The following is a 17440-nucleotide window of genomic DNA, read 5'->3' as shown; positions in this document are numbered from 1 at the left end:
ACCCCTAATCGGCGTTACCACCAGCGCCTTTGTTTGGAGGCTTGGCATATTAACTCCGCCCACGCTCCTTTAAATCGTGACGAGGGGGGTTTGCTTCCTGACGCCTATTTACACTTCGTCAGAAAAAAGGCCGCTAGTTAGCGATCATATAAAAGGACCTCTTGTTGCAGCGTTTAGATCACCCCTAATGAAGGCACTAGACAGGAGTGTCGAAACGTTGGGTCTATGAATTGTAACTTCTTCGGTTACATTTATTAAATCTGCAAACCAGAGTAGCATCAAACTATGTCCGATTGTCCACCTGGTTGCCGTGTGAACTTTGATATATTTTATTGCTTTCTTTGTTTGACTTAGCCCATTCCAAGTTCCGAGAATCACTTTCTATTTCCGGTCGTGAAGTCGAATGGTGTACCGTACACTATGATTGGCGGAGAACTGTCATTTTCTCAGAATTCGTCCTCTATTTACATAATAGGTTTCTGGGAAAATCGAGCAACATAGTCATGAGGAAATTGAATCAAATTTTCGGCGATAAAAAGTGTTGTAGTTCGTATTGATTGGGATGGATGTTTGCAACAGCGAGGAAAATTAAGGTAAGTGTTATTTATTTATTTATCGCTTCAACTCTTTGGAGAAATCTAGTTGCTTCACGACTCAACCATTTTTAGACCTAGTTCAAGATCGTTGGGCAGCAGGGCAAACAAGTTACAAACTTCGTGAATACAAAATTAATAGGAAATTGCTTTCTGGGAGACGATCCAGCCTGATGACAGCAAATATTTTAGGTGAAGTAAACAATCGTACGACTTTTCAAATTTCTCGGCCGAGCCTTAGGGACTCTTATGAGAAAGTTTACACTCCTTCCGTGGATGCTGACGAGTCAAATTCTCTGATCCCTCTGAACATGTCTACCTCAGCTTGGAATTGTTTTTTTTTCTTTTTTAAATGAAAGCAGTAGGGCCCGCAAATATCAAGGATCCTCCATCGGCAAAGTCGGCGTTTATCAGAGGCATTTCACAGATTCCTTTCTCATTGCTGGTAATACGTGAAAAATTATAATCAATAGCGATTGACGATGATGGCTGTCTTGGAAATTCGGAAACCAATTTACTTCTGTACATAATGAAAATTTCTGGAAGCAGGATATACTCTATTTGTCAGGAATTTAAAATATTTCCATGATCAACCTTCTTAAGATATCTACAGTAAATGAAATACGCAGACTTAAATATGATAAACTGGTATTGTTTCAAATATAATTTTTGGGGGGTGTAAATTGCTAGTTACCGAAATGAGCGAACTCACTCTATATACGATTAGAGTTAAGATTGGTCATCAACCGCCTTAAGCTTTCTTTAACAAACGTCGTTAACTGTCTACAGAAACCTAGTTTAACATCACAAGCAATATGAGTATTAATGTCGTCGAAGTAAATGAAGGGATACTTTGCATTCAAGCAGCGTACCGATCGACGCACTCGGTGCCGAACAGGACCAAAAATTTGAAGTGAAAAGACTCATCCAAACGCTGAAGCATCTGAAACACAACGAACTGAAACCAATCTCTTTCCATATGAAAATCACCGAATGGCCAATAGCTTGCAGTAGTTAGCTGTTTGAAATATATTTACGCCCACCGATGACCACTGAGCGATTTTTTAACTCAGTTTCTTCTTCGCTCTTACACAGGGAACACTGCTGGAAACACTTTTTAACAGTTTGCAAAACGCTCGTGTTTCTTTGAACTGGCTTTTCAATACAAAAATTTGACAGGCAAAACAAGTCATAAATATTTTCCGAAATACTTTGTTATGGATCCTCGGAAGCTTCAATTTCGAATGATCCCGTATGCATTCGTCCAGTCAGGAGAGATATTTTGTTGAGTAGGTAATAGATCATCAAATGAAATAGCAGGGCGGAGGATACAACCAGAACTTTCCATCATTCCAGTCAATAAATACATCTTCAAAACATGTGAAATTAATTCTCCAATCGGTTGTTTAAACTGTAAAGGCCTCTCCTAAATTTATAGAGATGTTAGGTGAGTCGTGGCTGGCTGAACAGTTTGATAAAAACGCACGAGTCAGTCATCTGACCTACATTCTATTTAAACATTTTGTTGCACATTAAGATTATCCATAGATTTATTAACTGATTTAAAAAGTGCCCATCTAAAGCGCAAGGATTTTTTCCTTCTCTTTCACAGTGAAAAATCAAAGCGACGAAGTTTCCTGAGCTGCCATCGAAGATATTCGAGTGAATATAATACACAATGGCAACGCAGCCTCGCAAAACTGTTAAAGGTAAGCGATGAAATTTTACTGCAATGCACCTTTAATTTATCAACATGCACAAGGGCTTCAATGCTTTAGGTTCACTGAATAGCAAAATTTTTTAAACAGGCAACAGCATGCAACACTTATAAACATCAAAGATGGGAATAGTCTAGGTTAGGTTTGGGAAAACAGAGACAAATAATCAATGATGTTTTACGAGATTGTGGTCTACTTTTTATCTACTTCCGAGTGAGCCTACAGTTATGGGGAGTCTTTGCTCATGAAATATGTGAAACATTTCGAAGCTGACGGTTGTTTTTTGACTCACATTAACATTAAGATATTGAGTCTCACGAGGAACTAAAATTTTGACTAAGAAGTGAGTTTCTGAACGAATTCACTTTAGAACGTACATATCCTCCACCGGTACCGTTGAAGGAACTTTAATGAATAGAGGAAAGTTCGTGATCTTAAGACACAAACAAACTTCAGGATGCTGTTAGAATTTAACCTTTTCATCCACGTCAGGTTAAGAATTTTAAGAAAGAACATAAAAGACAGATAACAAGATGATTCAAGAATTCAGTTTACAATTTGGCTCGATTGAGAGGTCATATTATGTTTGTAGGCAATTACTCTTGAGCAGGATATAAACACACACAACCCACAATTCCTCAAATTGCTCTGACGAAGGGCTAACGCTCGAAACGTCCGCTTTTAAACTCTTTACGATGGCCAGTTTAAGTTATCAACTCAGTTGATAACACTAAACTACCTTGTTATACTCTTGAGCTGGCTGGTTTCGTTTTGCTAATTCTTACAACGGTTTTGTTTCTTTGCCATAACAGGCAGGTCCTATGGCCAAAGGAGACCTCCACTGACCCACATTTTGAAAAGTATCTTAGAAAGATATCCAGATGGAGGACAAATCTTAAAGGTATGAATGATGATGCTTCTCTAAGCATTGCATCAGATAAGAAAAAACTTGTACAGTCAACCCGGTTTAAAAGAGCAAGATTAACGCTTCGTTTCTTTCCATTAACTGAATGAATAGAGGGTAATCCTAGACTGGGAAAACATCAGCAGTAATGGAGTGTTCAAAATTGTTGAGTATAGCGTGAGGAGGAAGAATGGTCTTCCGCAGTAATGATCGATTGACGAATTGATTAATACAATAAGAGGAACCGAAACCTTACGTGAATCGTGACCGAAGGCTACTTATTTCCCTGTGAAAGGAGAATACAACAGTCATATGTCTGTGACCGCCTACACTTTAAGACAAGGGTGAAATAATTCATATTTAATGTTCCAAGCAGAGATACATGGGACCCTTTTAAATCAGTGCTAGTGAATGTTCATGTTTCGTTTCCCTTTGTTTTGTCTTCCTGAAAAATGACAAAAACTCTTCTTACTGTCGATTCAACAATAATGAGTTGGTGATAATTTCATTACAACACAAGCGGTCACACATGAGAAACATGTGCTAACGAGTCAACATAAAATAAATGTTGTGGTACATAAATAAAAGATGGTACAAAGATCGAGGAATATGAAATTCATTTCCTTCCTGTTTACCTTGTCGTTATCTGAAACCTGGGTCATATTGTCTTTTTTCATGCAGGAAATTATTCAGAATGCAGATGACGCAGGCGCCACAAAAGTGTCCTTTCTCCTTGATTCGCGTCAGGGCTTTTACGGAGGGAACTCGCTCGTCGCACCCAGTCTTTCTCAGTTCCAGGGCCCTGCTTTATATGCTCAGAACAATGCTTTATTCGAGGAAAGTGACTGGGAAAACTTGCAGAAATTAATGGATAGCAATAAGAAGGAGGACCCTTTAAAAGTTGGTAGATTTGGAATTGGCTTCAATTCTGTTTACCATTTGACTGGTAAGTTTCCTTGGGGGTGACAAAAAATCATTGCCAAATAACATCGTAACAGATCATTGAAATTCTCGGATTGCAATGCAAAAAGAAACTTGCTGGGAACAGAAGAGCGGAATTCCTTGCCGAAAAATTTTATCTTGTGTCTAGAAAAAAAATCATAACAAGTTACGTTCTAAAATCATCCGTTCAACTTAGCAACTGCACATACTTTAAATGTACGTGTTGAAATAGATTGGGTATCTGCACATAGTAATGAGACAGTTATATTTACTAAACTGGTTACTTCTTATCACATGATTCAGATCTGCCCAGCATCGTGAGTGGAGATTCTATTGTATTTCTTGATCCTCACGAAATACACTTTGGTAGAGGGGAAACGGGACAGCAATTTTCCCTTGAGGATGAACTCCTTGAAAATCACGAAGACCAGTTCAAGCCTTACGAGAATGTCTTAGACTGCAAAATTTCGACTCAATTTTACAATGGAACTTTGTTTCGTTTTCCGCTGCGAAGAGCACCGTCAGACTTATCCGAAAAGGTTTACAGTAAGGAAAAAGTCGGCAGATTATTTCAAGCCCTCAAAGAGGAAGCACCTGTCATTCTGCTCTTCTTGAAAAATATTGAAGAAATTGCTCTGTTTGAAACTGATGAGAGAGGCATTCAAAGACATGTCTTTACAGTTCGACTGAGTGACAGCTGCCGGCAAGAAGTAAGAGACAAGAAGAGACTTTTTTTTAATTATTTGAGAAGGCTGAGCAACGGGGAAATTGAAAACATAAATCTTTCTTTAGATTTGCATGTCCTTGAAAAGACTGATGGAGGAGGAGAGGTGGAAAATAAATGGCTTGTGTACCACCAGGTTGATGCTCGAGATTCAACTCTCAAAAGATTGTCCCTAGAGTTAGGTCTCCTGCCTTGGGTGGCCTTTGCCACACCAGTGAATGCAATCACACTTCAAGCTCTCTCATCAAGACCTGGAAGAATCTTCTGCTTCTTACCACTTCCACCAGACGCTGACTCTAAGACCGGTTTGCCAGTTCACGTGCATGGCTACTTTGGCCTAACAGATAATCGGCGTGGTCTTAAATGGCCAGGCCTTGACTGTCAGGATGATCCAACCGCAGAATGGAATGTGTCACTAGTGCAGCATGTTGCGAGTGAGGCCTACGCCAACGTGTTGCTCCTTGTTAGAGATTCATGTGACTCTTCAGTTGGCGCAGATTTGGTGTACAAGTCCTGGCCAAACATTCAGAAAGTTGAGATACACTGGCAGTGTATGCTAAAGCACATGTTTTCGATTTTATTAAAAGAAAATATCCTCTGGACCCCTGCACATCATGGTCAGTGGAAAAACCTCAGTGACGCCTACTTGGACAGAATGACAACCCAATTTCAGAATACATCCGATGAAACAAGACGCGCAGTTCTAGACACATTGACGCAAGCAAATGAGGCCGTTGTAATCGTCCCGAGCCACGTCATGATTTCCATTGATAAATACACGTCAGTTCTTACGAAGAGCGTCACTCCCACATTCTTGAGAGCTCTTCTGAAAAAGAAGGAAAAGGGAGTTTGGAAGATAACCAATGTACCGAAGGAGAAGAAGCTTTTACTACTCGAATTTGCTCTCGCGGACAAGAACCTGGGCGACATGCGAGGAGTTCCCCTTTTGCCCCTCGCAAATGGAAGTTTTGTTGATTTCCGCTCAATCCAGTACAACCGAGAACCAGCCGCTGCTGTGTACGTTTCGTCAACAAACATTCCCCGTTCTATTTTCCACAACATGGACAGTAAGTTCCTTGACGACAACGTTGAAACTCCTGCCATTACATATTTGTCAAAGGTTGCTACTGATGCCGAAAGTCCCAACACAATCCAACCCGTGCAACTCGTCAAATTGAATCAAGCCAAGACTCTCAAGCTCCTGCGAGAGATGCTTCCATCGGAATGGTATAGAGGAAATCATCCAGTACCTTGGTACCCCGGCACAAATGGGCATCCGCCAGAGCGCTGGTTGGAGTCAGTTTGGAAGTGGATTCAGAGAATGTTCTCTGATCTCTCCTTGCTCGAAAACCTCCCGCTCATTCCGCACACATGTGCTGGAAACCGAAGCATAGTGAAGCTGAGTTCATCAAGCTTCGTCATCAGAAGACATTACCAGAGTGTTTATTTACCACCGCTTATTGTGTCTTTGCTTGGAAAAACTGGCTGCATTGTTCTAGAAAATCTTCCATCGTTCATTCATCACAACACCCTACATAGATACGTCGCCTCACCTGATCCTAATGGCGTCCTAAAGGTCTTGTCTACGTTGGATCAAAGCAGATGCGTATCAATGATTACCCATTGTTCGTCTGATGAGAAGCGAGCGCTACGAAGTTTCCTCTCTTTCGCGTCCTCAAGTGGTGATCAAAGAAACCTCCTATATAATCTTCCAATTTTTGATGCAGCAGATGGATACTCCTTCATTGCTCTAATAAATGGATTTCAAGTTCATGGTGTGTTACCCTATGCCTTCAAACTTCCTCAATCCTTGCCAATACCAAGAGCGTCCTCGGTCATTACCTTGAGAGATAGCGAATCTCATACCCTAATTCACAGACTTGGAGTCTCACCGATGACAAAAACAACCTTCCTAAGAAACATTGTCTTTAGTGGCATACAGAGCAATTTCTATAGTCATCAACAGATCTCTACGCTGATGTGCTGGGTACTTAGCCAGTATTCCCTTTTTTGCGGGGAAGACAGTTCATTTCATGCATCTCTTCAACAACTGCCCTTTGTAATCACCAGGAGTAATAAGTTGGTTACTCCATGTTGCGTTCTAGATCCACAACAACCCATTTTGGAGCAACTGTTTGAGGGCGAAAACGACAAATTTCCAAATGAAAGTTTCATCAAAGATGAAATCCTTCTACGTCTTCGGCAACTTGGAATGAGGAGTATTCCAAATAAAGAGGACATTCTACATGTTGCTAAAATAGTAGATAAGATTCAAAGCGATGTTGGATCCCGTAAAGCATCAGCCCTGTTAAAATTTCTCGACGAAAACCCACCTGACAAATTCTTGAGCCAAGCTCTGATGAACGAGAGGTGGGTCCCAAGAAAGCAGAGTCGTCCACCTTCTTATCCACGTGCGATGCCTTGGTTTTCAGGAAAAAAGCATTTCTACACACCATCTGAAACATTCAGCCAATCGAAAGCTACTCTTGTAGGAGCTTCAGCGCCAATAGTCTCCAAATCTTGTTCCAAAGCATTAGAGGCTGTATTTGGTTGGAACAAATCACCAACTGTCCACCACCTTCTAAACCAGTTACGTTCTGCTTGTTTGGTACGATTGAATGACATGAACGGGAGTGCTCTGTATCATTTTCAAGTGATGGTAAAACAGATCTACGAAGAAGCATCCAGCAATGCTAGCTTCATCTACGCTGTAAGTCAGGATAACAGCTTCCCTCAGTGGATTTGGCATGGGTGTGGATTTTCATCACCGTCTAGAATAGCATTTACATCATGCTGCAGAATCGACTTGAAGCCTTACCTTTACATAGTTCCACAAGAATTTCAATTCCTTAACTCATTCTTCCAGCGATGTGGTGTTCGTGAAAAATTTCAAGATTCCGACTTGTTGCGTGTTCTGAAAATGATAAAAGACAAACATGACACCAGCAGTGATTATCTAGAAGATGTGGCAGATGATCGAAAGCTGTCACATGAGATTCTCCACTGGATAGTTAGAGATGGAAAGAAACTCAATCCAGAACTTCGAGAAAGTCTCCTGGTGCCGATTCACACGTGGGATAATACCTTGAAGTTGGTTCCATGTTCGGAGTGCACTTTTTGTGACGCGGAGTGGCTTAGAAGAGGAGGGACAGAACTTCTTATCACAAGCGAATTTCCGATGATCCACGAGGCTATATCTTCCAAAACCGCTGCTCTGCTTGGTGTTCCACCAATCAGCACCCGTGTCACTTGTGCAGAGGCTCTAGGTATTGAGCAAACAGGTCCCCACGAACCAATCACCACGAGGCTGAAGAATATTCTGAACGAGTACAAAGAAGGGGTTGGTGTTTTCAAGGAATTAGTGCAGAATGCAGATGATGCTGGTGCAACAGAAGTTCAGTTCGTTCTTGACTGGCGCAATCACCCAAACCAGAGGCTTTTGTCACCGGGAATGGTAGAATGCCAAGGTCCCGCCCTGTTGGCATACAATAATGCAACCTTTACAGATGGTGATCTGAAGAATATATCGAGACTGGCAGGTGCCACGAAAAAGGAAGATCTTGAGAAGATTGGTCGCTTTGGTCTTGGTTTCAGTTCCGTTTACCACTTTACTGATGTTCCATGTTTCATTACCAGAAGTTATGCTGTCTTTTTTGATCCAGAAACAACGCATCTTGGCCACCACATAAAGAATGCTTCGAAGCCTGGAATAAAGATAGATCTGGCGGTAAATAAGGACATTTTAACTTGTTTCCCTGACCAGTTTGCACCCTTCAATGGGCTTTTTGGTTGTGACACTGCTCCACTCAGCGATTATGACAAGTTCTACTTTGAAGGGACTCTCTTCAGATTTGCATTCCGAACTAAGCGTGGCGAAATCAGCGATAAGATCTACAATAAGAAGGAAATACGGTCCCTCATGTTTTCTTTCCGAGAATCAACGCCGACCCTTCTTCTGTTTTCACAGAATGTTAGAAAGGTGTCCTTCCTTGAAGTGGATGAAAATGCGACTGATTTTAAAGATTCGCGACTCCTCTTTGAGATCTGGAGAAAAAGTCAGACAGAATGTATACCAGTCAAGAATTCTGTAAGGGAAGGTACCTTTCTAAAGTCATGCGCAGCATGGACAAGACAGTCCACTAGTCAGTCCAACCCTTCTGCCAGCTATCCATCTCCCAAACTAACGGAGCTCGTATCTGTGAGTTCCACCATCTCTCGTGAGAATGGAGAGAGGTTTCAAGAAACCCGGTCTTGGCTTGTGACCTCTTGTCTTGGTACTGAAAATTCTTTTCGGCTTGCAACAAGCGAGGAGGGTAAGAAGCAGGGACTCTTATCTGCCTCAGGAGTGGCAGCAAAAATTTGCACCCAGGGCGATGGCTTCGAAAAAGTGGAGGCAGTGCCTGGAGAAATGTTTTGTTTCCTTCCCCTTAATATTCCAACAGGGCTTCCAGTACATGCTAATGGCTACTTTGCAGTCACATCAAACCGCCGAGGAATCTGGGAAGGTACTACAGCTGATGTCGGCCGTCAACCTTTAGAAGTGCGGTGGAACCAAAGCCTCATGGAGGATGCATTGACTGAGGCCTATATTCAGCTCTTTGGAAGTATGATTGTTATGCAAATACTAGGAAAAATCCCGTTGTATGATGTTTTCACGCTCTGGCCAAATCCAGACAAACTTCAATCATCCGCGTGGAAACCACTCATCAAGAGCTTTTATCGAAGAATCGCAAGTTATGACTTACCCTTAGTGCGCACAGGAGGGAAATGGCTCCCAGTGACTGAATGCATTTACCAAGACCTCAAGTTACGGGAACTTCCGAATAGTGAGATCGTCCTTGAAAAGTTTGATTACAAAATAGTGCAACTTCCAGACTTTGCCAAGAAAGGATTTCAACAGGCTGGATGTATGGAAGTTATCGACCAACGTACAATGACACAAGAAAAGTTTCTCCAAGACGTCTTTTTCCCGAATATCACGGCAATACCCGAAGAGCTTCGGGATCCCATTGTGTGCCACCTCATGGATGAATGCCTTCGACGACATGCCAGCAATCGGTCCAATCAGCTTCTCGATCTATACGAATATTTGCTTTCAAATAATCGTTGTATTCCTTGTGGGCCAGATACAGGGCATTTGGCTTTTCCCAAGGAGCTGATATCCCCAAAAGGTGCCGCTGCGACTCTGTTCTCAGCAGACGATAGGAGATTCCCAGTTGGGTCATGTTATCAAACTAAGGAACGTCTTCTCATGCTTCAGGACCTGGGAATGTTATCAGATATTCTTGACTGGGAAACCCTGATTGAGCGAGCATACTCTGTGTCAGAGCTCTGTAGAAGAGCCGAACAAGACGCTAGGAAGAGATTTGCCCTTCTCATCAAGTATATAAATGTTCACCTTGAGAAAATGGACCCCCCTTCAGAATTGAATAGAGAGGAGTTAATGGAAATCAGTATGTTTCCTACTCTCGCAAAGCCAGCAAATTATGTTATGCCATGGAAAGGTACTGCCGATTGGAACAGTGTTATCCTTCCAGCGAAAGAAATGTACGGCGACAGGTATAAGTTTGTCGCAGGGTCCTCACGGCCAATCCTTGATGAAAGTGAGAGTGGCTGTAGTATGTTAAACAAGAAAACACGGCATCTTTTTGGCTTCAACTCCCGTAAACCATCGGCCCATGAGGTTCTTAGCCAGTTGGAGCATGCAGTTCAAGCAATAGTCCAGTCACCCCATGCGATCCAAAGTTTGGAACAAATCTTCCATTGCATATACGATTATTTACAAAAACTTGTTCAGAAACCAGATGGCGAGCGAATTGTACATGCATTACAAGAAAAGAGATGGATACTGGTTCAAGGAAAGTGTCTGTCGGCCTCTCGGCTGGCTTTCGCGTGGAAGGGATTTGGTGAGCCTTACCTGAATGAAGTGCCACAGAATCTTGCGACGAAGTATTGTAGGTTATTTCAAGCGACAGGAATCAAAGAGCACTTTTCCACCGAAGACGTCATTTCTGCACTTTACGAGCTCGAGGAAGAGAAACAAGGAGAACGTCTGTCTACGAAAGAGTTTAAAGTTTCAAAATCTTTGATCGAGGAAATATCGGAAGCCTCAACGGAATCCTTTGAAACGGAAAGAGGGAAGATTCCTCTGCCCAACCAGAACCTATTTCTACAACCAGCTGAGAAATTAGCCATTAATGATGCGCCTTGGGTGGCTGCTAGAAGTGGTATCGACTATGTTCACAAGGACCTGCCAATTGACCTTGCACACAGGCTTGGAGCAATTGATATTCGAACAAAGAAACTATCCAAAATATCTCGTCCAATCGGACGTGAGTTTGGACAGCGAGAGGAGCTTACTGACCGTTTAAAGGGAATTTTGAAAGCATATCCATGCGATGTTGGAGTCCTAAAGGAGCTTGTTCAGAACGCTGATGATGCAGGGGCCACTGAGATACACTTCATTGTTGACCCTCGTAACCATCCTACAGACCAGCTGTTAAGTAACAACTGGAAGGAACTGCAAGGTCCTGCCCTGTGTGTTTACAACAACCGACCATTTTCCGAAGAGGATTTAGAGGGGATACAAAGGCTTGGAATTGGAAGCAAAATAGACGATCCTACAAAGACAGGTCAGTACGGAATTGGATTTAATGCCGTCTACCACCTAACAGACTGCCCAAGCTTTATCACAAATGGAGACACGCTTTGCATTTTGGACCCCCATTGCCGTTATGCTCCTGAAGCGACTAAGGAGAATCCAGGACGTATCATTGGACCAATTAGTGCGGAGGAACGATCCGACTTCCGTGATGTATTTCCTTGCTATCTGGAAAACCTTTTTGATTTGACATCGGCAACTATGTTCCGCCTTCCTCTCAGAACACAAAACACGTCGTCAATTTCTAAAAAGCGGGTTTCCTACACGGAAATGATGACATTTATGAACCTGTTGGCATATGAAGCTAAAGAAATAATTTTGTTTCTGAACCACGTGAAGACCATAACTCTGTCTGAAATCAAAGGGGACCAGCTAACAGAAATTTACTCGGTTACGGCACAGCTGACACCACACGATGAAGCAGAACGCGCAAGGCTTGCAAATCATATAAAGATATCTAAGACTCTGGAGACGAATCAAATTGAATGGCTCGGAATTACATATTCTCTAATTGTTCAGGAACATGGATTACGACAGGAAAAGTGGCTTATTCATCAGTGTATTGGTCTCCAGAGAAGTACAAGTGAAGAATTCCCTAACGGTAAAAGCTTTGGTCTCCTACCTCGCGGAGGAATAGCAGCGAAGGTTTCAGGGAAGTCAGAAAGCTCAAAGTTCCATTTCAACAAGAGAAGTGAACCAAGGCACAAGGCCTTCTGCTTTTTGCCATTGCCAGTCAACACAGGGCTCCCAGTTCATGTGAATGGTCATTTCTATTTAGATTCTGCACGCCGAAATTTGTGGCGTGATGAAAAGGAAGAAGGATTCGGAAGCCAATGGAACCACTTCATCAAAACCAAGATTTTGTCCCAGGCGTACATCTCACTGATGCTAGTGGCGCAAGGACATTTGCCAGGGTCGAAAGAAGAAGATGCTGCTTTCTTCCCCAGGGCACACAATCTTCACGAAGGAATGCGATGGTATCATAATCTCTTTCCAAATTTAAAATCTGTAGAAAGCCAGTGGAAAATTCTGGCAGAGGCAGTATTCAAATTGATTTGCGTTGTGGATGCTCATTTGCTTCCCTTGACCAAAAAGACCGCTGAGAAAACTATGGAGGCCTCTCAAGCTCCTCAAGCTGCTGCAGTTGTCCAAGAAGAAATTCGGTGCTTTTGGCTTCCTCCTTCACAAGGCTTCTTTAACAATTTGACTCTAGATAGTAAAACCGAAAGAGAACTATGGAAGATACTTTTGAGAGTCGGTTTCAAGCTTCTTTATTCCTCGGTGACACTCTTTAATGGCTTTAAAGAGGCAGGCACAAACGTGAGAGAGATCACACCTGAATTCGTCATCCAGTTTCTCAAGGAGAACCCGAGTACCATCGGTACGTTACCATGTCCCGTTGGAGAGACAACGCTTGGCTCTGTGAAGGGTGTTCTCCTTCTCCTTCGCTACTGCATGAAAGCCAGAAAATTTCCAACAGAAATGTTTGGTTTGCCTTTACTGCTGACTGAAGACAACATCCTGAGGAGATTTAAGACAGATGGCCAAGTGTTTTTAAGCCTGTTTGCCGATTTGGTACCAACTCAGTGTTGTCAATTCATCCAACACACGCTAGCCACAGCTTTACTTCATCACTTCAAGAAAGATATTTTCGCTTCCGATCAAAGTGTTCTCAGGGAATTTGACATCAGTGCATTAGCATTGCTTCTACCGAGTATGGAAAATCCTGGCTGGTTTGAAACAAACACTCTAATAACATGGAATGTGAATGAACAACCGTCTGAAAGCTGGATGCGACGGTTATGGGAGTTCTTACACAAAATCTATATGAGGAATCCGAAAGCCTTTTCTCTAGACCCCTTACAAAATTGGCCCATCCTTCCAACTAAGTCAGGGAAGTTAGCACCAGTTTCTAAAGGAAAGGTAATTCTTGACCTCACCCGTTCAGATTCGTGGTCACCTGGCCAGGAGCATGTTACTACTTTGTTAAGGAAATTGAAGTGTCCAGAAGTTAATGTCAATCTCATCAGCGATGACGGAAGGTGGGATGTATCGGACATACTGAAGTCTCGCGTCTCCTACCCCAACTCACCGCAAGATGTACTGAAAGTACTGGATCACCTGATGAAGGATGGCGACATTTCCAATTTTCTATCCGAGAACGACAAGATCTGCATGTTGCAATTCTTTCAAGACGATTTAACAACTTTAAAGCAAGACCGAACCTGTACTTTTATCGTGAAAAGCCTACCGTTTTTCAAGACCTTCTTTGGAGAATTTGTCAGCCTTGAAAATTTTAAATCAGTTTACGAAATCCCAGTGGGTATACCAACTGATGAGTCGAATATCTGGATGAGAGGAAGTAACTGTGTATTTTTAGCGCCCGAACCCAGGTTGACCCGCCTGTACAAGGATCTTCTAGGTGTCGGTGATAAAACACATACAGATTGTTATATCAACTTCATTTTCTCAAAGTTTCCCTTTCTCCAACCCAAAACTCGAATGCTTCACCTGGACTACGTTAGACAATGTTTACTGGCTCCATACTGCAACGAAGAGCAACAAGCAACAATTCTCAAATCTCTCAGGAACTTGGCATTTATTCCAGACGCCAATGGCACGTTACAAACTGCGTCCTATTTTCATGATCCAGGCGTACACGTCTTCGTGGAAATGTTGCCACGTGAAGCAAAGCCACCAGAGCCGTTTAACAATATAACGTGGTTGGAGCTCCTTCGCAAAATCGGCTTAAAGCAGAAAGTCAGCAAAGCGGAATTCCAAACCTTTGCCAATCAACTGGCTTCTCAAGCGGTACAGACAAGCAATTCAGATTATCCTTCATTGGAAAAGAAGTCAAAGACACTTGTTAAGCACCTCTTAAGGGACGACACTCTGCACGATGCAAAGTTCCTTGTGGACCTCTCCACCATAAAGTTTGTAGCCTGTCGAAAGGCGAGTGACGACTTAAGTCTCCTTCGCCGGCAGTATTTGGTACCTAATCGAGATCAAATTCCTCCATTTAACCATTTCAAGCATTCAATTCCATACATGCACGAGGCACTTGCATGGACTACTGCATCTCTTCTCTTTGAGTGGGCTATTCCAAACCCCCAAAAACCACTGCTTAAAAACCTTCAAGTTTTCATGAAGCCCTCACTGGAACAAGTCATCAGTCATGTTAGAAACCTTTCACATAATCTTTCAAAGAGTGCAGATCGAGAACAACCAGAACTCAAACGGCAACGTCTAAGCCAAATCATGACAGAAGTTTATAAATTTCTTACAGATACTAGCGCTTGTAGCAGTACCGATTCTAATGAGTCTTGTTCAGTCAATTGTGATACAATTTGCGAACAGCTTTCCGATATTCCTTGCGTTCTTGTAGAGGGTGGACGTGTCTTCGTCCGCGGCAACCAGCTGGCATTTCACCTTGAAGAAGAACAGCCCCCGTACCTGTACAGAGTTCCCCGAGAATATGGAAGCTTTGAACACTTGCTCAAGCGACTTGGAGCTATGGAGAAAGCAACACCAGCGCAGTTTGCTCAAGTTTTGACAGATCTCAGAGAATCTTGTGGAGACAAACAGATGCACCCCAATGAATTAAAAGTTGCGAAACGGGCTGTGTTTGGCCTATTTACTACTTTGCACGCCATAATCGACCGAAAAGAAGATAGCAGTGGAAACAACCCATTAGCGGAAGTCCACACCTTGTATCTTCCAAACAGCAAAGAACAGCTGAGACGATCTACAGACTTGGTCCTATTTGATTGTCCTCAGTTCAGAGGCCGTCTGTCAGATTCTATTTTCGAGTTTCTTGATGACCTAAAGAAATGCCAATTAACGATGGAAAACCCCAGTAAGCTAATTGACCTTTTGCCTGACCACTTGAAAACAAAGTCCTTGGAATCCCTGGTGAGGGAAGAACTCCAGGCCGAATGCGGAGAAAAAAAATGCCAAGCTGACGTGGAAGGGAAATGTGAGGCTACAGATCGCTTTCGTCACATATTGTATTCGCCATATCTCATAAATGGAATTCTACGAATACTGAAGTCCCAGTACGACAAAGCCAGGTTGACAAAAGAGGTCTGCGACAAAGTGCAAAGTTTTCAAAAAGCACTAACCATAAGTTGCATGGAAACCTTATCCACGGAGTTAATCGATAATGAATCTGACACAATAATTCCTAAAAGTCAAAGACGAACTTACTCTGGTTGCTTCGTGGGGCAGGACAATGGTAAAAAGCATATCTTCATCGAACATGGTGCAGAGTTTGGTAATACGAGGAGACAGATATGCTGGGAAATCTACCGCCTGACCGGCTGCCTCCTCAATGAACAGAACATATTACACTTGGCTGCTATCCTTGATTGTACGTCACCGGCTGATATTTCCATCACACTGGATAATGCTGGAGTGTCGGATGATGCAGAAGCAGCCGATACACCAAGATTGGAACCAAGCCTTGGTTCTGAGGTCCCTGAAGAGTTCCACGAGCTTCTAGACCAGTACAATGACTTCTATTTTCGTCCAGAAGAGTTTGTTGCATTTGAGAGAGAAGATTCGACCGAAGAGGAACCGAAGTTCATTTATGCAAAAATTGTCCGCCAAATTAAAAAGTCTTATTCTGCTGAAGGAGAAGGAGAGAGTGACCTGCTTAGTAGATATCTAATAGACATCGGCCAAGAAAGGAAAGAGGTCGACGTACTGGATTTGTACAAGTTTAGAAGACCGCGGAAGAGCGGGGAGGAGGAAGAAGACGAGGAAGAGTCTATTTCAGAGTCGATGGAGGTTGTGCCTTATGAAGGAGAGAGTGGCGAAAGTACTGGTCAAGCAGGGGCAGAGTCATCGAGGCCCACCCATGGAGCAAGTGAGTCACCCAAGCCTACGACATTGGAGAACGCTCTGAGAGAGGTGGAAAAGGCTCTTGCCGAAATTTGGAAGCTTCCAGAAGATAAAAGAAAGAAAGCAATAAGGCGACTATACCTGCGATGGCATCCGGACAAGAACATGGTCATGCAAGACATCGCGAATGAGGTCACGAAATTTATACAAAACGAGGTAGAAAGGTTATCAACAGGAAATTCGTCAAGCCGCAATGAAGGGTATCCAAGGCCACCGCCACCAGATTTCTCGGACTCCTTCAGGCGGTGGAATGAAAGAGCTCGACGACAGCGCTCAAGTTACGACAACTACCGCCGCTACAACCAACGATTTACAGGTTTCCCATCGCACTCGAGAGGGACCTACATGGCACCTAATCCACGCGTAGCAAAGGTGTGGATTCGTCAAAGCAAAGAAGACCTGCGGTCCGTAAAACTTCTCTTGACTGCCCGAGATCCACCTTACTACCTGGTCTGCTTCCAGTGCCATCAAATCGCGGAGAAATCTCTCAAAGCAGCTCTTTACGCTCTATCAGGAGTCGCGGACAGGCAACTGATATCTCACGACTTGATACTATTGGCAAATGATCTTTCACGGCTTCCTAGAGCTCCAGATGTGACACCGCAAGTAGCCAGGCTGTCTGACTATTACTTAGGCACTCGATATCCTAACAAGCACATCCCACCTAAAGTACCTGCTGAGGTGTTCCAAGATGCTCAGCAAGCACAGGAAGCGTTCAGACTGGCCACAGAAGTTTTGGAAGTACTAGAACAGTTTGTTGGACCATAATCACTGTTGATTACTCACATTTAGTCTCTGTGACTGTATAACCCTCCAGATACTGTTCAAATTAACTGCTTTACTTTACGCATCAGAATCTTAGAAAAATACTTAGAAAAATTTAAGCTAGCTAAATGGAAGGATACTACTAGCACTTCTTTGTCTCATCGTGCGACGTTAAATTTTGGTGGAAGTGGACTAATGTTGCTTATATGAGTCAAATATTCACCTGAAGAG

The 17440-nt window shown here is 42.8% G+C and overlaps 1 protein-coding gene across 1 annotated transcript; it reads left to right on the top strand.

The window, feature by feature from the left end:
* Positions 1 to 492: 492 nt before the first annotated feature.
* Positions 493 to 17440, top strand: LOC113677833 (sacsin-like). The gene is made up of 5 exons (XM_089212633.1): positions 493 to 593; positions 2206 to 2302; positions 3124 to 3212; positions 3897 to 4161; positions 4461 to 17440. Exons 2-5 carry the CDS (start codon positions 2272 to 2274, stop codon positions 17210 to 17212), a joined length of 13137 nt encoding a protein of 4378 aa, XP_089068759.1. The 5' UTR covers positions 493 to 593; positions 2206 to 2271; the 3' UTR covers positions 17213 to 17440.

The sequence above is a fragment of the Pocillopora damicornis genome, chromosome 7, assembly GCF_964200805.1.
Source record: "Pocillopora damicornis chromosome 7, jaPocDami1.2, whole genome shotgun sequence".
Classification (NCBI taxonomy): domain Eukaryota; kingdom Metazoa; phylum Cnidaria; class Anthozoa; order Scleractinia; family Pocilloporidae; genus Pocillopora; species Pocillopora damicornis.
This window is presented reverse-complemented; position numbering and strand designations above follow the sequence as displayed.

Excerpts from the sequence above, each read along its gene's own strand:
- LOC113677833 (XM_089212633.1), top strand. The coding sequence starts at position 2,272 with ATGGCAACGCAGCCTCGCAAAACTGTTAAAG. Across the intron at positions 2,303-3,123 it reads GCCTCGCAAAACTGTTAAAG|GCAGGTCCTATGGCCAAAGG; the intron begins GTAAGCGATGAA and ends TTGCCATAACAG. Across the intron at positions 3,213-3,896 it reads ATGGAGGACAAATCTTAAAG|GAAATTATTCAGAATGCAGA; the intron begins GTATGAATGATG and ends TTTTTCATGCAG.